The sequence below is a fragment of the Phyllobates terribilis genome, unplaced genomic scaffold (genome assembly GCF_046119375.1).
Source record: "Phyllobates terribilis strain yellow unplaced genomic scaffold, ASM4611937v1 Scaffold_12__6_contigs__length_324123572, whole genome shotgun sequence".
Taxonomy (NCBI): Eukaryota; Metazoa; Chordata; class Amphibia; order Anura; family Dendrobatidae; genus Phyllobates; species Phyllobates terribilis.
Genome location: NW_027362772.1, coordinates 38,976,381 through 39,000,156, shown reverse-complemented (window position 1 = coordinate 39,000,156; position 23,776 = coordinate 38,976,381). Strand labels below are relative to the sequence as shown.

At 41.0% G+C, this 23,776-nt stretch overlaps 1 protein-coding gene and 1 pseudogene across 1 annotated transcript in view; both read right to left on the bottom strand.

Moving 5' to 3' along the window:
• Nucleotides 1–375: 375 nt before the first annotated feature.
• On the bottom strand, nucleotides 376–6,651 carry LOC141173014 (probable G-protein coupled receptor 33; annotated as a pseudogene).
• Nucleotides 6,652–9,228: 2,577 nt separating this feature from the next.
• PPP2R1A (protein phosphatase 2 scaffold subunit Aalpha) overlaps nucleotides 9,229–23,776 on the bottom strand; it is a 27,879-nt gene continuing 13,331 nt past the window's right edge. Inside the window, exons 8-15 of the mRNA XM_073655770.1 lie at nucleotides 21,751–21,821; nucleotides 21,300–21,434; nucleotides 17,451–17,624; nucleotides 12,683–12,743; nucleotides 12,256–12,410; nucleotides 11,464–11,606; nucleotides 10,510–10,601; nucleotides 9,229–10,076 (exon numbers count right to left, since the gene is read on the bottom strand). Of these exons, the coding sequence (XP_073511871.1) occupies nucleotides 10,060–10,076; nucleotides 10,510–10,601; nucleotides 11,464–11,606; nucleotides 12,256–12,410; nucleotides 12,683–12,743; nucleotides 17,451–17,624; nucleotides 21,300–21,434; nucleotides 21,751–21,821 (848 nt within the window). The 3' untranslated portion in view covers nucleotides 9,229–10,059. The remainder of the gene's footprint in view (nucleotides 10,077–10,509; nucleotides 10,602–11,463; nucleotides 11,607–12,255; nucleotides 12,411–12,682; nucleotides 12,744–17,450; nucleotides 17,625–21,299; nucleotides 21,435–21,750; nucleotides 21,822–23,776) is intronic.

Below are 23,776 nucleotides of genomic sequence, written 5' to 3'. Positions count from 1 at the left end.
AAACGGTGGGCCCAAAATTTGGTGTGAATGGAATGGTATGGAGTATGTGGGACTTCTATTCAGACAGTAAATGGTGAAATGAGTGACAACATACATGGCACTCCTGCTCGTTGGATGCACAAGTAGGGTTCCAACCCAAACTTAGAAGGTATAAGAAGTCTTGGCACTCCTTGTGTAAAATGCAAATTAATATTTTATTGTGGTGACAATCCATAAAAATCAGACATTTCGGTCTTCTACAATCTCACCTTTATTAGAGAATGGACTGTGGTAAAATACAGAGAGGCAACGATGGTCCACGCTCGTGTGAAGCGCACAAAGGAGAAATTAAATGGTAGCACATGACCCCCCCCCCCCCCCCCTTTTTCTTGTCAGCAGTGGGAGGTTAAGTGCTCAGACACCCATTGATCATATATTTAAAACCTATTTTTAATGTAGTTGATACAAGGTAGCTATCGGCTAAAACAAAAAAAATAAGTTGTCCACTACTTGGACAACCTCTTCTCATACTCCACACTTGGCCCCGATAAAATAAAAATTGCCAGTGCAAATTGGATGCCAGACTCCCATGTCATAAAAACTGCACGAGAGCCTCGGGAGTGCGAGTACAGACACCACTGGAACAGGGCTGGCACGAGAGGTGAGTATAAGCTTTTTTTATTTTATTTGAGCCAAACATTTAGATCAAGAAGGGGTTGTCCTAGTAGTGGACAACCCCTTTGGAGTTCAGAACATGGGTGGATATTTTTAACACCTAATAAAACCAAAATTAAAATTATTCAACACATTATTACTCTATTTGGCAGCAAGTAAGCCCTCACATACAATAAATGACCATAGTTGGTGGAGGCATCTTACCTGAACACTAAGTTGACAAGTGGCTGTACAGATCTCCTGAACTCTTTATTAAAACTATCTATGATAAAGAGATAAAGTATGGGGGTGAAGCAGGAGTTCACACAAGTAAAGCAGGTAGTAAGGACTATCAGTATCTGTAAGACGTCCTCAGGAAATCTTCCCTTTTCCACAATCATCCCGCAACGAATATGATAGGGGGTCCAGCAAATGAAAAACGAGACCACAACTATTAAAATCAGTTTGTATGGTTTTCTGGACTTGGCAAGATGTTCCATTCTGATTTTGAGGCCAATTAGGAAATAACAAATACTCAAGAGACCAAACGGTAACACAAAACTCAAAGCAAAGTGGAAACCAAAAAGGCCCCATAGAATTGACCGGTCAAGTTTTTGAGGATGTCCTTCTTTCCAAGAGAGGATTAGATTTGAACAGCAGACTGAGATGTTGCCTTCTTTTTCTTCGTGACACAACACTAGGTAGGGTGAACTACATAAGATAGCCACCCACCCAGATTTATGTGCTTTCGATACCAAAATGGATAATATACCAAAAAGAAACGTTCAAGGCTGATTGCGGTGAGGAAGAAGATTGCAGCATGCACACATGTATAAATCAAAGCATTATTCAGCTTGCACATAAAATTTCCAAAACTCCAAAGAGGATTCTTCAGCACATAAGCGGCTATAAACGGCATGTTTAGCGTAAAAATAAGATTAGTGATGATGAGATGGAGGAACCAAGTGGTGTTAACATTTTGACCCATCCTAAATCTTAAGACCCAGATGTAGAGAACATTCATGACCAATCCGAACAGGGATGTGATTAGCAAGATGACGGCCGATATCACCTTCGGTGCCGAAATTTCGGGATGCAAAGTTCCACCAGATATGTTCAGCTGAAATTCAGACTTGTTTGTCGGAAACATTATTTGATTTCTGCAAAAAAAAAAAAAAAAAAAAAAAAGACAGATCCAATACAAATATTCACATCATCCCTATCAAGAGATTACGTTACTAAAATTATTGTCTTGTGATAGGGTTGATGAAGCAGAGCTGAAGGTTCACATTCGACCTGTAGACCAGCTTTTAGAATAAGCAGCCATTTCTTTTCTAATTCTGGATGAACGACTTTAACATTGGTCTAAGAGCTATAGAACTCATCCATATCTTTGATAAACTTCTTTTTAAAGTTTGAGTCTCTACGCCCTGTTGCCAATATGATAAACGGCTCTCAAGAAGCGATTGAAAACTTTTTCATGACACGAGTTAATGTAATCCTTAAGGAGGTGTCCTAGTCTAGACGCCTGATTTTTATGCTATTTTTGCGATTTGTTTGTGGAAAAAGTATAAGGATTTTTGGGATAGGGTTTTTTTTTTAAACAATATATTTACACATTTGAAGTATGCTTACAAATTGTTATCTCATGAAGAGTGTAGAAAATTCTGTAAAAATGCAGTAAAGTGGGCAAGGAAAACAAAACTGTTGTGAACGATGACCACAAGAGCAGCTTTTGTACTTGCCTGACACAAAAAAGATTAAAATTACCGTATTTTTCGGACTAAAAGGCACTTTTTTCCTCCAAAATTTTGGGAGGAAAGTGGGGGGGGTGTGTCTTATAGTCCGATATGGAGATGTTATATATAAAGTAACAAGAAAACTGATCAGCACATCCTAAGTGTGAACGGGTGCCAGCTGCAGAAACTGCATAATATATACAGTGGGGAAAAAAGTATTTAGTCAGCCACCAATTGTGCAAGTTCTCCCACTTAAGCGGACGAGAGAGGCCTGTAATTGACATCATAGGTAGACCTCAACTATGAGAGACAAAATGAGAAAACAAATCCTGAAAATCACATTGTCTGATTTGGAAAGAATTTTTTTTCAAATTTTGGTGGAAAATAAGTATTTGGTCAATTACAAATTAGTACTTGCACCTGTTTGAACTTGTTATCAGTATAAAAGACACCTGTCCACAACCTCAAACAGTCACACTCCAAACTCCACTATGGTGAAGATCAAAGAGCTGTCAATGGACACCAGAAACAAAGTTGTAGCCCTGCACCAGGCTGGGAAGACTGAATTTGCAATAGGCAAGCAGCTTGGTGTGAAGAAATCAACTGTGGGAGCAATAATTAGAAAATGGAAGACATACAAGACGACTGATAATCTCCCTCGATCTGGGGCTCCATAAAAGATCTCACCTGGTGGAGTCAAAATGATCTCAAGAACGGTGATCAAAAATCCCAGAACCACACGGGGGGGCCCCAGTGAATGACCTGCAGAGAGCTGGGACCAAAGTTACACAGGCTACCATCAATAACACACTACGCCGCCAGGGACTCAGATCCTGCAGTGCCAAACGCGTCCCCCCGCTTAAGCCATTACATGGCCCATCTGAAGTTTGCTAGAGAGCATTTGGATGATCCAGAAGAATATTGGGAGAAAGTAATATGGTCAGATGAAACCAAAGTAGAACTGTTTGGTAGAAACACAACTCGTCGTGTTTGGAGGAGAAAGAATGCAGAGTTGCATCCAAAGAACACCATACCTACTGTGAAGCATGGGAGTGGCAACATCATGCTTTGGGGCTGTTTCTCTGCCAAGGGACCAGGATGACTGATCCATGTACTTGAAAGAATGAATAGGGCCATGTATCGTGAGATTTTGAGTGCAAACCTCCTTCCCTCAGCAAGGGCATTTAAGATAAAACGTGGCTGGGTCTTTCAGCATGACAATGATCCCAAGCACACCGCCAGGGCAATGGCGTGGCTTCCTAAGAAGCATTTCAAGGTTCTGGAGTGGCCTAGTCTCCAGATCTAAACTTTATAGAAAACATTTGGAGGGAGATGAAAGTCCATGTTGCCCAGTGACAGCCCCAAAACATCACTGCTCTAGAGGAGATCGGCATGGAGGAATGGGCCAACATACCAGCAACAGTGTGTGCCAACCTTGTGAAGACTTACAGAAAACATTTGACCTCTGTCATTGCCAACAAAGGATATATAACAAAGGATTGGAGATGAACTTTTGTATTTGATCAAAGTGGAAGACAGAGGAGCTTCTTAAAGAATAAGTTACAGGTCTGCGAGAGCCAGATATCTTGCTTGTTTGTAATTGACCAAATACTTATTTTCCACCAAAATTTAAAAAAAAATTAATTCCAAATCAGACAATGTGATTTTCAGGACTTGTTTTCTCATTTTGTCTCTCATAGTTGAGGTCTACCTATGATGTCAAGTACAGGCCTCATCTTTTTAAGTGGGAGAACTTTGCACAATTGGTGGCAGACTAAATACTTTTCTTTCCCCACTGTATAAAGAAAGAGCAGCAGCACTCCACTATGGCCAAGATACATAAAGACAATAAAAACATGATCTAGATTGTATTAATATTCAGTAAGCTATACTTACTTTAAAAAACGGAGCAGCTGGCACCTGTTCACATTTCGCACTAGGTCTAGCCCAAAAGAGACATGTTTTGTCCATGTAGGCTTATAGTATCAGGAGGCATGTAGGCAGAGTAGTATCCATCAGAAAGGAGGTCACCTTGGAGCGGTTGATAGGCACACATGAATTGCCAATTTATGCGCTGAGAACCTCTGTTTTTTAAAATACACACATTATATATATTATACACACACACTGACTGTGGTTGTGGGTGGGAGCTGCAGCGGCTGAGGAGCGGGGCACAGGAGGCAGTTACCCGCTGCTGCATCCTACACTGTGCCAGCTGCAAAAGAAAATGAATATTAACTGCTCCCCACGTCCACTGTACTTGCAGCGAGACTCCTGGTATATATATGGCACCCTTCATCCTGGCATTTCCCCCCCTCATCCTGGTAGGCTTGGCACCCCCTGCTCCCCATCACGCTGCACACACACACAAAAAAAAAAAAAAAATAGACTCGCCTCCTCTCTGCACCACCACTGCATCCGACTCTGCTGCCAACAGTGATCTCACTGTGTGAGCCGCGCATGGCTTAACTGCCATGTGCCCTCACACTGTGAGATGCTGTGCCGGAATAGTCACTGCTCCCCCCGCCGGGACTGTGTGAGTGGGCAGCAGTGACCATTCACTCTCCTTAATAAGCACGCACACTGTAGCCGCTACGCGGCTCCTGCAGTGGCTCTGCGGTCTGTGTGCCCATTATTAGAGACCATGAATATTCACTACAACCCACTCCCATGGGTTGAGGTGGGCCATACATACCAGGATGAAGGGTGCAAAATACATACCAGGAAGGGGGATGAGGGGGGCCATGCATACCAGGATGGGGATGAGGGCCACGTATAACAGGAAGGAGGGAGCCATATATACCAAGATGAAGGATATTAACAGAATTGGGGGACATTACCCCTATAACATTGTCAGCAGCAGACCCCCTCCTCCTTAACAGGACATCATGACATTTTTTGCTTACATTTTTTTTTTTTTATTTTCCTCCTCTCAAACGTAGGTGCGTCTTATGGTCCGGTGAATCTTATAGTCCAAAAAAATACGGTACTATGACTCTCTCCATCTCTGGTAACAGAATTATATAAAAAAAAAATATGGTATCAAGTTGAAAATTGAGCATTGATTTTTGGTACAATTGGAGGGCTGTCAAAATTACAAAAAAAAGGAAAGGACTTCTATTTGATTCTGGTACAGGAGTAGAGGCATTTCTATGCTCGAAATGTGTGCACAAGCCTGACTCAATTGACCAATTGTTTCTGGAGATATCGTGGCTACAGATTTGGAAAAAAGTGGCTTGGAGAAAAACGCGTTAAAGTTTTTCGTACTGATTACACAGACACGTTTACTTACGATCAGCTATTCCAGGACCGTAGTGATCCTTCATCGTGCTCATAAAATTCCTTTAGAGCTGCTTTTTTCTGCGAGAAGATCTGCCGTCTCAGAATTAGAGGACCGCCACTTCGAGTGACTTAAACGATCACCGTCCCAAGTGTGCACGTACATCTCCTCTTGCTGCCTAATAGTCATTCCCATCAAGTCCATTACTTTAAGAATTGGCATGAATCCCTCTTTAAAAATAATTATTTCCAAAAATGTAGTTATGTTCACAATCTCTGCACCTGAATGAAGACGTTTCGGAGCCAGAGTCCAGATGAGTGAGTTGAGCATTTCATTGTTTTGCGTTTCTGCTTTAACACAACGTTCCAACAAATCATCATCCTATTAAATCTCATATCCGTGCGAGGTGATTACTAAGCATTAAAATAATGCTAAAGGACTGTTTTTTTTTTTAAAATGCTGCCCAAAAAAACAACCATCTATATGGCAAGTTAACTCAAAAGCTAAAAAAAGCATACGCGCACATAAGGCCGACCGAATGCTCCACTGTGCGCCGCGTGGTCCGAGCGCGCGCCGAAGATCGCGCCCTATAAAATGCTATAACTTTAATATTGCGAATTGAGCTAGTTTTGTAGATCTATTGTTCACACTAAATACTTGAAAAACAAATGTTTTTCCGATCGGCTACACTAGAAGACCTCCTTAAAAATATTTGAGAGGTACAGATACTATCTCGTTCTACAGGACATCCTATCCCTCCAACATACACAATCCCAACATATAGAGTTGTAATAAAATCTGAAACCCTTCTATTGACCCTTATGCATTTCATAATCATATTATAAAGAGACCTTCATTAGCTTCTCAGATTACGGAATACAAAGTTACCTGATAGACGCAAAGCAAATCTGGACGATCTTGTCTCGTTACGATACGAAGAAACTTGATGATTTGATGAGGAAAGCTTCTCTTAAATAATGTATTTCCTGCATGTATTGTTAAAAATAGGAAATAGTGGTATGATGAGACAGTACGTTTTACACGAATGAGACAACCGCTTAGTTTTACATACCGGCTAGTTGGGGGACTAACTGAAGCAAGCCTCAAAAACGACAATGTGAAGGCATCACCATTGGTCCCATTATGGGCCCTCTCCACAAAACTGTAAACCCTCCAGGATGCCCAGACTAAGAGCACGTTCATCTTTCACAGGACACCGTGGGTGAAATAATTGCTTCAGACCTTCTGAATACATCTCACCAGACCATTAATGGTGGCCAACATTCTTCACTTTTTACCCTCCTTTCTTACTGTAACCATCAACTCTTGCCCATCTTTCTATAAACATATGACCATCTTTAAAAACAGAATGATCGATAATTTATTGTATCGCCTTCTTAAACATTTTTTAAAGCAAGAGCCGTAAAGTAGTTGAAAAAAACACAACTAAACTTTTCTCGTCACTTGAACTTTCCTTCATGCTTCCTATGCCACTCCTCTTTCATGTGCTATGTGAAAATGTAACCCAAGACCGATGAAGGTGGTCATGCTCAAAAAAAGATAATTTATTCACCTGGCCATTCATTTTTGCATTAAGGAAGCATTTGACAAAGAAATATGTAGGTAACGGAAACAGATCCAGAGCGCCTATTAACGATATCATAGCGGCACTGTACCTGTTGGTGGTAAAATGCCCAAGAAAAATTACTATCTGAATGCAAATGAATTTGCTTTTGTGCACCGTTGGCATGGCCAAGAGCTTGGCATACCGTTATGTCCCATAATTTAGCACATTGGGGTTTTCCGCTACTCGTGAGTGACAGCGCTCACTTTCGACAGCCTCAACTCAGCCCACGTACATGAGTAGACACTGCCCGAGACCAGAGGTGCAAGTTCTACTCCTTGGATCCAGTTTTTGAAGTGCAGCAAGTGGGGTCTACGAATAGATTATAGAATTTAGCGTTTTATACACAGCTAGACCTACAGAAAAGAAAACTGGGATTCTATCAAAACAAGAGCAAATAGCGCAGTAAGTGACATCACTGTAATCAGGGTCTCGGTCCATATATCTTGCTGATCTTGAATTTTAAAGCAAGAACCTGCTGACAAGATTTAATGGAACCTGTGAAAAATTTTGAAGTGGAGTTTGCCTTTCGAAAGAAAAAAAAACAAAAAAAACAACATTTAAGAAAAATCACCTTTCAAGAATGCACAAATGTAGTCACGCCACCAGGGAGGTTTTTAGTAAACTTTATTTATACAAATTGCATTTACAGTTCAATATTACATCAAAATCACAAACTTCAAAACACTGATGTTAAGAGATATGAAACTCAAAAATCGGTCGACAGATGCGAGGTCCTTTAATACTGCAGAGATTTAAAGGCGCGCCAAGCTAAAAATTTTAAAATGAAAATAAATATCTAAAGAAAAAAATAAAAAATATATATTATATATATATAATTTTTTTTTTCTATAATATATATATATATATATATATATATATACACACATACATATATATATATATATATATATATATATATATATATATATATATATATATATATATATATATATATATACACACATACATACATACATACACACACACACACACACCTTCCGTCAATTAGCTTCCACCTGGTATCCAGATTTCTGTAAATAGAAGAAATGTCTCAATCGACATTTCCATTACAGGCAATGTGAGGGCTTGTACACCCACGCAGTCTTATTTGTTAAGGGGGCTTTTTTTTTTCTTTAATCAAAAAAGTGTTGCCCACTAGTCCATCAACTTCCAAGTGGCTATTTCAGGGCACATGTGCAGTAATAGATGCAATTATTTTACTCCGGTCTAAAGCATAGAGCTACCGTTGCTAGAAGAATTACACACGGTTTAAAACTACAAGCAGAAGCCAAGTAATTTTGAAGTTGCAGAGGAGGCTTTCCTTTTCTTTCAACTACAAGCAGAAGCAAAGTAATCTTGAAGTTGCAGAGGAGGCTTTCGTTTTCTTTCAACTACAAGCAGAAGCCAAGTAATCTAGAAGTTGCAAAGGAGGTTTTTTCCTTTTCTTCCAACTACTAGCAAAGCCAATCTAGAAGTTGCAGAGGAGGCTTTCATTTTCTTCCAACTACAAGCAGAAGCCAAGTAATCTAGACGTTGCCCAGGAGGCTTTCATTTTCTTCCAACTACAAGCAGAAGCCAAGTAAAGTTGCAGAGGACATGTTTTCATTTTCTTTCATCTTCAGGAGCACATTGCTCCCCTGCCTCCCATCGTCATACTTGCTTGGGGTGATGGTACATTGCCGACTATTGACAGTTCAGATCAGCAACATGGCTGAACAGCTGGCACGAATTGTGCGCTCTCCCATGCTGCAAGCATTGAATAAGCGAAGCTGGCCAGATCCACGCTTCCTCAGGAGCAGCACTAACCAGTATGCACTCCTTGCCTAAGAAACTTGTTATAACAGACTACAGAGGTGACCAATAAAATGGTTAAAACTGCTAAGATGAGACACCCTCCCGCCCCCCTTTTTAAATAAATTGCTTCCAATGCAACCAAAAACAGAGACCTCTGGAAACAAATAGTTGTATATTTATTAATGCGACTTTACAAATCAAGGCAGCTCAAATTTATGAACACTCATCGACGTTACAGACCGTGACGCAATTTTGGGTACAATCTTCTCGGGACCCTTTTTCAAAGTTTTTTTCTCAAATTTCCTGCAGGATATGGTTCAACGACAAGTGAAAAACAAACAATACTACGTTTCTTTATTCCAGGACAAGAATAGCAGCTCGAATGCAGGTGGTCTATGGCAATATAGTGTTGTGAGACGAAAGGGTAAAGAAGCGGCAGGGTGCTCCATTAAAAAAAGTTGCGTCTTGTGTTTGACGTCCCTTTGTCGGGGCAGCTGATCTCTGTGCCGGACGCTGCACCGACAATGGGGGAACCCAATCTCATTATGTACACAATGTTAAAAACACTACACAGCATATTATAGGAATACTTGCAAGGATCTGTAAGCAGAATTTCACAAAAAAAAACACTTCTAAAAGCTGCCATTTTCCCTTCCTGGTATACCTAGATAAATCCTTGCAGTAGAAACAAAGCACCCGATATGAACATTATATGATCCCCTTCAGAGTCCTTTTTGGACAGAGTAATAGCATATTAAAGAGTTAAAAGCCACTGACAATTCATCGGAAGTATTGTCCAGCGTTACGATAAGGAAAGTATTGGAGATCCGGGAGGGCTGTGGGAGAGAGCGAACACCACCGGGTAAGGACTGATCCAAGGTCGAGGTACGATGATGTGAGTGGAAATCGTGCGGGAAACAAAAGAAATCTATATAAATCACTCCGAAGGAGGCGGAGTGTCACCGTGGGGTTATGAAAATTGATTTTCACGCCAGAGCCAACACTAAAAGAAATGGGGGAAAAAAAAAAAAAAAAAAAATAGAATTTACTTCTCACTTCTACAAGTTGAAACATGAAAAAAAAAAAACTACCGATGAGCACAACAAAGTTGTAGCAGGAAAATAGAATAAAGATGTGCAATCCCAAACCAAGTGACTCCAGCTAAGCGGCGATGTCTAACGGGAGCCTACGGGCAGCTGAAATCCACCTGCTCTTAACATGGACTCAGGCTGCAGCTTTAAAAGCGAAACATGAGCTCGGCGAGAAATCAGAGCGGTGTTGGCTTGGTGGAGAAAGGAGTGAATTCATCCTAAAAACTACTGCTCTGCTTTATACTGACCCCCTATGGATTACAAACCGGAAAGCAGAGTCTTCTGATCTGGTAAGGGCCGCAGGTTAAAGTCGTGTGTGTACCTGTAAGTGCTTCCTGTGCGTACCTGTAAGAGCTTCCTGTGCAAAGTATTTCACATCGACGTCTTGGTCTTCAGTCAACTTCTCCAGAACCGGCTTCACGTCATTCTGCAAGGTGCTGCAAGCGCAACGAGTAAGAAACATTAATGGAGGAGAAGTGGATAATTAATCGGGGCGGTTGGTGGACGTTTCAGTCGCCTGACAGCGTTGTGTATTCCCATCACATTATTTCCTACCAATTCCAAGTTGGGCAAAACACAGCAAACATCACGAGAATAGGTTTTCAAGACTTGCAAATTTTTGTAGGACAGTATGGCATCTTAAAGAGGTATTCTAACCAAAAGCATTCACTACCTACACACTGGACAGGTGATAGATGCTCAATTATGCAACATCCCCCACTAACTGCCAACAAAAGGTAGACCGCCAACCATAAGAACAGAGTGTAAGAGGATATTAAAGATGCAAGTGGTAAAAAAATAAAAATAAACCCTCCCACCATCTAGAAAGTAAAAGGGCCCCTATATCCAGCTAAAACGCCAATAAAATGGTCGACTTCGACCATAGCGAATGATTGTTGGTTGGTTCAGTGAAACAAACACTCGAACTTTTAGAACTGGTCAAGACATGGACATGTTGGATTTTTTTTTTTTTTTCAACAATGATTAGCAATGCCAAACAAAAAAAACAAAACACAACTACTGGACGAAGTTATCTGTGATGGGTTTGGGGCTACTGACAAACAATCATTTGTCTGCCCATTTTCATCTAACATGTATGGGGATTTTAAATCACTGATGGAAACAGACAAGCACCGTAGTATCACCCACGTAGAGTTCATTTTTTTGGATGGAATATATTTTATAGCATATTCACAGGTGTTGGAAAAGTTGCAAAGGCAGGTAACGTTTTGCTACTGATACGCTCATTGTATGAATGAGGGTCTCTGTGAGGCACCGTGCCGCTGATAGTCTTATTACCTATTGTCCAGAGTGGGTCCTATTTTCTGCAAAGACTTGGCAACGTTGAAGCGCACGTTCGCCACGGCGTCGCCGGCCATCCGGACCACCGTGGGCAGCATGTGCTTGGTTGTGATTTCCTGTCCACAAACTTCTGACAGAACCTGGAGCCAAAGTTGCAAAAAAAAACCCCCCCAAAAAAACAGAATTGGAGGTTAAGTTATCACTCGAACACACACCTCTGCTGTTAAATCAATTAGAGGCTGTGTTTTTCTTTTATGGGAGAAAAAAGCATGTTCACACAGTGTTTTTTTGGTACATTTTCAAAGAAAAAAAAAAAAAAATACAGCGTATTCTACATCATACAGTTTTTGTGGCTGTTTTTTTATGCACAGCCTCAGTGATCTCAACAGCAAGATAAATGGGTGGGGGAACAACAATTCTTAAAAAAAAAAATAGAAGTAAAAAAAAAAATAAAATAAGAGTAATATTCTGGAAATTTCACTTTGCGCCTACTGTTAAATATTGCATTTCTTCTGCCCTAAAAAAATGAGAGAAAAAAATCATGCAGCAAAAATGCTGTGCACCTGAAAAAGCAAAATACAGTCTGTACAGGCGAAACGTTTTACAGGTTTCACCTGTAAAAAAAAAAAAAAAAAAACCTAAAGGAAGTGGGAATCGCACCATTCAGGTACCAGCGTTGGGGTTTATACTAATATAAATTTCAGGAAGTCACACTGTAATGCAAAAAAAAAAAAATACACTTATGAAACTACATAGAACTAAGAGGAGGAGAAGCCTCTGATCACTCACATTGATGCAGAATAATGTGGTCATTCGGTGCAGGTAGTTTGGATCGTTGGACATGGCCAGCACCTTGGGGATGATGGTGGCCTGAGCCCAGTCCTTACCAAACTTCTCCACCAGCTTCTTCAGATTGCTCGTTGCCGCCTCTCGGATGGCATAAACTGAAAGACAGGAGAAGGGACAAGTAATACAAAACGAAAATGTATCCGAGGCCGCTGGAAGTGTAATCAAATGGTGACATCAGTGCGAGAGGAAATCGCTAATCCCTTAGGTTTAAAGAAATAATCCTCATCAATGCAGTTTACAACAAGAACCTAAAGGGTTATTCTCGTCTCCATATGGTCGGTTGAGGAGGACTTCCACCAATCAATGCATAAAATACTACTTACTACATTCACGGTCTGAAAACTTTAGATAAGATTACACTTCTTACCATGATCCACCAGCCACGCCATGCATAAAGAATTCAACTTCTCATCGAAGAACTCTACACCCTGCAAAGAAATGGGGAATATAAAGAATTATGAAGAAAAACAAAAAGCATTACTGCATGTCACAGCAAAGTCAACCTTAAAAAGAACACAGGCGCCTCCTGCTGGACACATTCTGTGTTATGAGGAGTCTCTCATGGACGGTGAAGTGCACTTCCATCAGACCAGTGGTGAGGTCACTGATGGACTCTCAGTTAACTCATTCTGCAGCCAGCAATATACAGTGCACCTGAGAGGCTACAGATTGTAAAACTGCAAAATTTTTAATGAAACATAATAGAATACATTTTTAATCCCAAATAAAAAAGAAAAAAAAAAAAAAAAAAGAGGATTTAATCAATTCTGGATTACCCATAAACTGTAAGCGTCTGGGCGGTCCTTCACTTTACTCTGCACCGATGTTCTAAACGTCAATGGAAAGTAAAGGAGCATTTACACTGTAAGGTAATCATGAATGAGCGCTTGTTAATTATTGTTTCACGATTATTCTGCTGTGTAAACGGGCTGCCGATCATCAGGAGAAATAATCTGTTATGCTGCATAAAAGATCATAGTTCTCGGCAGCGCATCGTCCTGTGTCAACAGGATCCGCGCTGCCGAGAACAATGGCAGCCTATGAGCAAAAGTGTGTGCACCACCGATGAGGCCACGAAAACTAGCCCTAAGCAGTTTGCATGAGATTGTGAAGCTGTAGGGGGCGAGAGGCCGGCTGTCAGACCCCCCCAAAGAGAAGACTAATGCTGTTTATTACCATGTTTACCATCTCCATTGCTCTATACACAGACCAGAACCAGCACTTAGGTATACAGATTGCGAAGCACTGTATACAGACTCCACAGCCCTGTAAATAATGGGTAACCATGGCTATGATCACTCAGTGGCAGTTAGTTGTTAGTGGTCATAATCTGTGATATCCATTCTACTGCAATGCCTTGCACATGGGGTAAGAGACATAGAAACGTAGTCTAGTTCTTCTGATTAGCTATGTCACTTAGCTAATCAGAAGAACTAGACTACATTTCTATGTCGCTTACCCCATGTGCAGTAGAATAGGTATCCATGGTTACAACCACTCATATAGTGACAGTTGTTAGTGGTTGCAACCTGGGATACCCAAGCTACTGCAATGCCCTGCACATGGCGTAAGCGACACAGATAATCAGAATAACTATACTAAATTTCTAATTGGAGGCATTTGCTATTACTACATATCGGGATAGGCTCTTGGAGATGGGAGTACCCCTTTAGGACTTCATGAGGTATAGAGTGAAATAAAAAATAATTAAGCACAGTTAAGCTACTGTCATTTTGAGTCGCTGTTCCCTGCACTGCTCACATGGGGAAAAAAAAAGTTTAATATCTAAAAATAATTTGTACGGAAGGGGGAACGAAATATAGAATGTCTTTAGCGGTCCTTTGTGGGTAGGGAAAAATGGCCTAGTCCTGAGCAGGTTTAGAAGGTGGGGGAAGTGGAAGACCCTATTAAGGTGTCAAAAGGGACATGTATTCGTAAAGGGGTTGCCTTTAAATAGTATTTAGTAATGAAGAGTTGAAGTCTGTGATAAAGTGCTAGCCCCGTCACAACCTCTAGAGAAGAGCGTTCATGGGTCTGCTAAATGCTAAATTAATCTTTGTTTCGCTACCTGTTTCGAGTGTAATGTAATCTAACACTCACAAGCTGCTGATTTATCCCCCCTGCTTTACACTGTAGACCTGGTTACTCATTGGCTGCTATATAAAATGGCGCTAACTCAATAGGTAGTCACTGCTTTAAGAGAACCAGTCACCTGCTCAGAAATACTGAATTAAATACCATGTAAAAATCCTTGAGTTCACCCGATTCGGACGCAATTTTATTTTTTTTGCTGCGTCGCTCCTTTGCTGAGATATTCACATTTGTTGCTTCTGGAGAGCAGTATGTGAAATCTCTGCTCGTAGTGCAATTTGGCGTTTCTTCACAATCTTATCTGGGAATGTGCACCTTCACCCTCGTCCTCCCAATAAAAGCTCGGCAGTATCTGGATGGGGGAGAAGTGTACGCTCTAAGAAAAGACTAAAGAATCACCAGTTGCACTAAACAGAGATTTCACATACTGCGCTCCACATAAACAAGTGTGAATATCTCTGCAACAGAGCGACACAGCAAAAAACTGAAAAAAAGCATCCAAATCAGGAGATCTCAGGGATTTTAAAACGGTAACTCAATTTATTTTTTATATAGTGACAGGCCCTTTATAAAGAGTAGATTTCAGAGAGAACAAGGACAGAAACTAGAAGTAACAAACAGATTATCTCCCAAAAGTAGAACTGGGCTTGAGAGTATGCAAAAATTTCCAACCCCAATTCCCAAAAAAAAAAAAAAAAAAAAAAAAAAAAAGTTATGTAAAAAGAAAAGAAAGTCAGAATGCAGTGATTTGGAAATCTCTTATGTATCTTTACAGAACACAGATTGGAAGCTGAACATTGGATATTTCATTAAAGAAAAAAATAACTCATTTAGAAAATGATGGCAGCAACAAAATCTCAAAAAATAAAAAAGTAACCAGGCCGGGTCCACCATTGTGCAGCGCGTCCCCCTCCTTTTGAACACTTTAAACATCGGGCAAGGAGACAAATGCTGGGGTTTTGAAAGAAATGTCCCCTTCTTGTCCAGTTTTCTGTTCCACAGTCCGGGGTTATTGTGTTACATAATGTGCGAAATGTTTTATATTGGTGAAAGGTCTTGAGTGCAGGCGAAGGGTTCATCCTCCGAACTCTTATGCGGAGCCGTGCGGCTGTGATGGATGCTGTATGTGGTTTACCATTGTCTAGATGAAATACAGTCATGGGCGAAAGTGTTGGCGCTCTTGAAATTGTGCCAGTAAATTAAGTATTTCTCCAAGAAAATGATTGCAAATTACATGTTTTGTTATATACACGTTTTTCATTTGTGTGTATTGGAACACAAAAAAAAAAAAAAAACACTGGACATAATTTCACACAAAACCCCAAAAATGTGCGGGACAAAATTGTTGGCACACCACTTTGTTTCAAGCATGTGATGCTTGTTCAAACTCGCCTGTGGCAAGTAACAGGTGTGAGCAATATAAGAATCACACCTGAAACCAGATAAAGGGGAAAAGTGGACTTAATCTTTGTATTGTGTGACACACTAAGCATGGAGAACAGTAAGAGGAGAAGAGAACACTGAGAACCAAAATTGTTTAATATCAACAATCTCAAGGTTACAAGTCCATCTCCAGAGATCTTGATGTTCCTTTGTCCACGGTGCGCAACAAATCAAAAAGTTTACAACCTAGGGCACTGTAGCTAATCTCTCTGGACGACAGAAAATAATTGATGAAAGGTTGCAACGCAGCATAGTTCGGATGGTGGATAAACCGCCCCAATCAGGTACCAAAGAAATTCAAGCTGTCCTGCAGGCTCAGCGTGAACTCAACATTTGAATGAAATGCAACGCTATTGCAGGAGACCCAGGAGGACAAATAGATGTTGTCTGGATGGAACAGATACTGTCCCAAGATCTCTATATAATTGCTCAACATTTATGCCATAGGCACTAATTCAGCCCCATACATCAAAGATGCAGGAACTGTGGGCTGACAGCAAAGCCGGACGGTCGCGCTCCCTCGACAGCAAAGCCGGACGGTCGCGCTCCCTCGACAGCAAAGCCGGACGGTCGCGCTCCCTCGACAGCAAAGCCGGACGGTCGCGCTCCCTCGACAGCAAAGCCGGACGGTCGCGCTCCCTCGACAGCAAAGCCGGACGGTCGCGCTCCCTCGACAGCAAAGCCGGACGGTCGCGCTCCCTCGAGTCCTTTGGACACAGCTCCCGTGGCTTCCAAATAGAAAGTTAAGTTTTGTTTTAATTCATCCAATCACAGATCAGTTTTCCCTTTGGCCCTGAGAATATCGCAGCGTTGCGGATAAGCGGTTTCTTCTTCGCATTACAGAGCTTCTACCTTACATTTGTGGATTGCACGGCGAACTGTATTCACAGACAGTGATTTCTGGAAGTGTTCCCGAGCCCATGCAGTGATTTTCACGATCGATTCATGCCCGTTTTTAATGTAGTGCCGCCTAAGGGCTTGTACTTCGCGGGCATCTAATATGGACCGCCGTCCTTGTCCCTTGTACACGTGGATTTCTCCAGATTCCCTGAACCTTTTGATGATGTTGTGCACTGTAGACGGAGGGATATTCAAAGTCTTGGCGATTTTACGTTGAGGAACATTTTTCTGAAACTGTTCCACAATTTTTAGACGCAGCTGTTCACAGATTGGTGAACCTCTGGTTACCTTTGCTTCGGACAGACCCTGTGTATAAAAAGGAGCATGTTTGAGCAGTCATGTGATGTCGATTGGAAAAAAAAGTGACCCTCCTGCTGGTTTTCATTACTTTTTTTTAGCCTTTTGTTAACCCTGTCACATTTTTTTTTTTTTTGAGAAGTGTAGTTGCCATCAATTTTTTTTTTTTTTTTTTAAATAAGGAGTTATTTTTTTCCATTTGAATTTCCTAAAATTAACTAAAAAAGGTCAAAAAGTGTTAATAAAATATTGATGTAAGATTTCAAAGCCGTGCCAAAAATTAATTGCATCTAAAAGGTTATTAAAAAAATCAAAAAAAGGTGGCGACGCAACAACGTTGTCTAGGAATTGCCATTTGAGCGATTACCAGTCCTAGATCTGCATCCTCATTGATCACGACTTACCAGCTGCCCGGCAAGGAGAGGCATGTACTCGATGATGGCCAGACGCACGCGCCACTTGGCATCTTCCGCCAGCTCCACGATGGCGGGCAGCAGTGACTGCGAGAGCTGCCGGATGCCGATCACCTCATTCACGCAGTCCAAGTTGGAGATGATGTTGAGCCGAACTTCGGGACACTAAAGAGATCAAGTGAGGAAATTAAACAGCAATTAATTACCTTCCAACGTAAGTCCAAACACATGAATAAAGGGGGATCGGGCAAGTTATCCAATGGAAAGGCGATTAGTGTGTGTGTGTGTGTGTGTGTGTGTGTGTGTGTGTGTGTGTGTGTGTGTGTGTGTGTGTGTGTGTGTGTGTGTGTGTGTGTGTGTGTGTGTGTGTGTGTGTGTGTGTGTATATATACATATACACAGACATATGTATATATAGTACAGACCAAAAGTTTGGACACCTTCTCATTTAAAGATTTTTCTGTATTTTCATGACTATGAAAATTGTACATTCACACTGAAGGCATCAAAACTATGAATTACCACATGTGGAATTATATACTTAACAAAAAAGTGTGAAACAACTGAAAATATGTCTTTTATTCTAGGTTCTTCAAAGTAGCCACCTTTTGCTTTGATGACTGCTTTGCACACTCTTGGCATTCTCTTGATGAGCTTCAAGTGGTAGTCACCGGAAATGGTCTTCACTTCACAGGTGTGCCCTGTCAGGTTTAATAAGTGGGATTTCTTGCCTTATAAATGGGGTTGGGACTATCAGTTGTGTTGTGCAGAAGTCTTGTGGATACACAGCTGATAGTCCTACTGAATAGACTGTTAGAATTTGTATTATGGCAAGAAAAAGACAGCCAAGTAAAGAAAAATGAGTGGCCATCATTACTTTAAGAAATGAAGGTAAGTCAGTCCGAAAAATTGGGAAAACTTTGAAAGAGTCCCCAAGTGCAGTGGCAAAAACCATCAAGCGCTACAAAGAAACTGGCTCACATGAGGACCGCCCAAGGAAAGGAAGACCAAGAGTCACCTCTGCTTCTGAGGATAAGTTTATCTGAGTCACCAGCCTCAGAAATCGCAGGTTAACAGCAGCTCAGATTAGAGACCAGGTCAATGCCACACAGAGTTCTAGCAGCAGACACATCTCTACAACAAGTGTTAAGAGGAGACTTTGTGCAGCAGGCCTTCATGGTAAAATAGCTGCTAGGAATCCACTGCTAAGGACAGGCAACAAGCAGAAGAGACTTGTTTGGGCTAAAGAACACAAGGAATGGACATTAGACCAGTGGAAATCTGTGCTTTGGTCTGATGAGTCCAAATTTGAGATCTTTGGTTCCAACCACCGTGTCTTTGTGTGATGCAGAAAAGGTGAACGGATGGACTCTACATGCCTGGTTCCCACCGTGAAGCATGGAGGAGGAGGTGTGATGGTGTGGGGGTGCTTTGCTGGTGACACTGTTCAGGATTTATTCAAAATTGAAGGCATACTGAACCAGCATGGCTACCACAGCATCTTGCAGCGGCATGCTATTCCATCCGGTTTGCATTTAGTTGGACCATCATTTATTTTTCAACAGGACAATGACCCCAAACACACCTCCAGGCTGTGTAAGGGCTATTTGACCCAGAAGGAGAGTGATGGGGTGCTACGCCAGATGACCTGGCCTCCAGTCACCAGACCTGAACCCAATCGAGATGGTTTGGGGTGAGCTGGACCACAGAGTGAAGGCAAAAGGGCCAACAAGTGCTAAGCATCTCTGGGAACTCCTTCAAGATTGTTGGAAGAGCATTTCCGGTGACTACCTCTTGAAGCTCATCAAGAGAATGCCAAGAGTGTGCAAAGCAGTCATCAAAGCAAAAGGTGGCTACTTTGAAGAACCTAGAATATAAGACATATTTTCAGTTGTTTCACACTTTTTTGTTAAGTATATAATTCCACATGTGTTAATTCATAGTTTTGATGCCTTCAGTGTGAATGTACAATTTCCATAGTCCTGGAAAAAAAAAAAAAAAAAAAAAAGATTTAAATGAGGTGTGTCCAAACTTTTGGTCTGTACTGTGATTCTATATATATATATATATATATATATATATATATATATATATATATATATATATATATATATATATATATATATATATATATATATATATATATATATATATATATATATATATATATATATATAAAAAACAAAGCTTCAATTTTTTTTTTTATTTTTTTTTATAAAATATATATTTCATAAGGCTGTGTGCCCACGTAGCGTTTTACAAGCGTTTATGCTGCAGAGATCATGCAGCGTAAACGCTTGTGAAACGCTTGGTAATCCGCCCCCCATGGTCCCCAATGAGAAGCCGCACTTTTAATGCCCATGCTGCCGATTTTTCCGCAGCGTTTTTGATGCGCTCAAAAATCCGCAGCAAGTCCATTACTTTTGCGCATGCGGAATTGCCTTGTCAATGCAATAGAAAAACGCAAGGCAATTCCGCATGTCCCAAATGCATCATAAACGCGTGTAAAACGCTTGTCAAATTAAGCAAGCGTTTTTCTGGGGAAGGACATGCAGAAATGAAGCAGAAATTTTCTGCTTCATTTCTGCAACGTGGGCACATGGCCTAAAGCTTTGTTTGATAAATGAACAATACATCTTATAAATAAAATATATTTTTTTATTGTACATTTATAAAACAGCTATCCGGGGTGTTTTTTTTTTTTTTTTTTTTTTTTTAAATCCCGTCACCCCCTTTTGCTCCACAAAAAAACAAAAACAAACAAAAAACAAAACATTTGGTATCTCTGCGTTGAGAAACATCCGACCTTCAAAATATAGAGTATATTAATCCGCTTTGTAAACTGTGTAACAAGTAGGGGGTGTAATCGAAAAGGCAGAATGATTATTTTTTTTTTGGTCGTCGCAACATTGCAATAAAAATGCAATAACCAGCAATTAAAACATTGTGTCTACTCAAAATGTTATCAATAAAAACGTCAGCTCGGTGCACAAAAAATAAGCCCTTGCCCGATCCCAGATCCCGGATAAAGGGAGAAGTTCGGAGTCATTTTTGTCTTACAAATTTTGGATTTTTTTTTCACCACTTAAATAAAAAGAACCAATACATGTTTGGTATCTGCATACTTCCAGCAACCAGGAGAATCATATTGCCAGGTCAGTTTTACCATATAGTGAACATGGTAATTACAATCAAAAAACATATTGCGGTATTGCACTTTTTTTTTTTTAAATTTCACTGCACTTTGAATCCCCCCCCCTCATTTTCCAGTACACTATGTGGTAAAAATCAATGGTGTTCAAAAGTACAACTCGTTTCGCATTAAAAACGAGCAATCATACATCTATGGGGACTGAAAAATAAAATAAGTTATGGCTGTGAGGAGAAAAAAAAAACAAAAAAACAACGAAAACACAAAATCACAAAATCACAAGGTGGTGAATGGGTCAATGCATTTGCAGACAAACAGGCATTGCGGGTCCAGTTGCTGCAATCTACTAGAAGGGGTTAATATACTTTGTTCGGTGACAGAGCTGCCAGTCTCTTGAAACTTTCCGGCATTATTAAAAGTTGTGCACAAAGCGCCCCCATGTGGACAGAGGAGGAACTGATCAAAAGCAAGGTGCCCATCACCCAGATCTGCTGGAAAAGTCGCTTTGAGAAAGGACAATATGGGATCTTTCAAAACCATGGGGGAAAGAATATATTAAGTGACTGTGTGGTTGTGACAGATCCATACACACGGGAGGTAGACACAGACTTGGCACTACATTTCAAAGGAGAAGAATTAGGTTGAGGACGCCAGACCCATACTGTGGCGTGCCGGCAGATATGGCTCACCTCATCTTTCAGCTGAGCCAGGAAGAGCGGAAGAAGATGCTCGATGGTGTTGTCCTTGCCCAGGATGGGAGACAGGCCCATGATCACCGAGGCCAGGGCTGACTTCACGTGTTGGTTGGCATCTGACACCAACTCCTAGTGCCACAACGAGAGCAGAACACACAAATGAGACATCTTGTAATAGTCGGCCAATTGTCCATCCACAATTGTCAGTGTAAATGAAGCTTACGGCTAGGCTTCCCGACCTTTGCTGTCCTATTCTTTTCCTTAATGCAATAAAGCATCAGATTTCTCTCAGTTGCCCTTTAATCTAGGTCTATATGGTTTATCCTCTTAATGTTGCAGAAATGCCACAGACGTCAGCACTTGTGCAGGGTTGTGATCCCGTCCCTTACGTAACCTACGAGGATTGTGCTGTAGACTCGGGATACGGTCCATATGACGCGGTTACCTTGATGCATGGCAGGATCTGGGTCATAATCACGTTCTCCCGGCAGTCGGCGGACAGGTTTTCACAGAACTCTGCAATAAACAGGGAGAAGAGTTCTTTAAGAAACAATTGCCAACTTAATTTGCTGCTGTTAACCACTTAAAAGATGCAGACGGCATTTGAGCACCACGATCCGGCCCAGATATTCAGGAGCCCGTCAGTCTACCCGAGACACGATCCCGCTAGTCGGGGACCTGCTGAAGGTCCTTATGTCCGGTCACAGACTGGGCGCCGTATTAAACCCTGATTTTTACTATATACTGGAGTAGACGGCAGGCACTGAGCAGGATACCTGTTGGCTCCGCACGCATCGACGTCAATAGCATCAGGCAAAGAGATCCGGATTAACAAGACACAAAATCATGAATGACCAATCACCTCCGAAACAAAAGTGAGCGATCCCAGAGAATCCCTTTAATAACCAGGCTAAATGCCAGAGACAGGACAGAAAGGATGCATGTGTGTGTTTGATAGAGACTGACAGGTGACCCCTTATGACTGCACTTCTTTCATCCTCTATTTTATGACATGTACAGATTACAAAGAGGAAAAAAAAAAAAAAAAAAAGAGTTGACTTTCCCTTTAAATATCCAAAGCGGTGGCTGCAATGGCGGCTAACGCTACCTTTTTTTTTTTTTAACCACGTCACAACATAGGATGTATATTTATGTTATCATCGTGCCCCCAACTTTGAAGAGGGCTCAGACGCTGAGCCCGCCATCTTTCCCCGCACATGACAGATGATTTAAATCAACCATCCTGAGCCTTCAACAGATGTGGGTGGATTAGAGATCTGCCCACGGTTGTTAATACGTAAAGTCCCGCGCCAGCCCGTCACAAATCCCATCATGTGATCAGAGAACACCGATGGGTGTGAAGCAGGTCTACTCGTGGCCGGCATTCGTAGGAGATCATGATTTTTCCTATACACGTGTAGCACAGGTGATCGGACAACTGCAGTTGCGAGTCTCCTAAGGGGAATATTAAATACAGTAAGAATTAAAAAGCTTAAAAATATTAAAAAAAAAGAAGAAGAAAAAACCCTCAGCCAGCCACAGATCCCGAAAAAAAAAAATGGAGATGCTACAGGTCTAAGAAAATGGCAAGAAATGCAAAAATTTTCATACAAATGTCGGATTTTTTTTTCATCCCTAAAATAAAAAATAAAACTATGCATTGGGGAATATCTGCGTACTTGGACTAACCTGGGGAATCCTATTGCCAATCAGGTTTACCATATAGTGAACATGGTAAACCATTGTGGAATTGCACTTTTTTTTGCAATTCTACAGCACTTAGAATTCCCACCCCCCCCCATTTTCCAGTACAATATATATCAAAAAAATTGATATCGATCTATCCATCCATGTACATAAAGTGGGTACGGAAAGCATTCAGACCCCTTTAAATTTTTCACTGTTTCATTGCAGACATTTGGTAAATTTTAAAAAGTTCATTTTTTTCTCATTACAGTACACTCTGCGCCCCATCTTGACTGAAAAAAAATACAGAAAATTAGAAAGGTTTGCAAATTTATTAAAAAAAGAATAACTGAAATATCACATGGTCATAAGTATTCAGACCCTTTGCTCAGACACTCATATTTAAGTCACATGCTGTCCGTTTCCTTGTGATCCTCCTTGAGAAGGTTCTACTCCTTCATTGGAATCTAGCTCTGTTTAGTTAAACTGATAGGACTTGATTTGGAAAGGCACACACCTGTCTATATAAGAGCTCACAGCTCACAGTGCATGTCAGACCAAATGAGAATCTTGAGCTCAAAGGAACTGCCCAAGGAGCTCAGAGACAGAATTGTGGCAAGGCACAGATCTGGCCAAGGTTACAAAAGAATTTCTGCATTACTCAAGGTTCCTAAGAGCACAGGGGCCTCCATAATCCTTAAATAGAAGAAGTTTGGGACCACCAGAAGTCTTCCTAGACCTGGCCGTCCAGCCAAACACAGCAATCGTGGAAGAAGAGCCTTGGT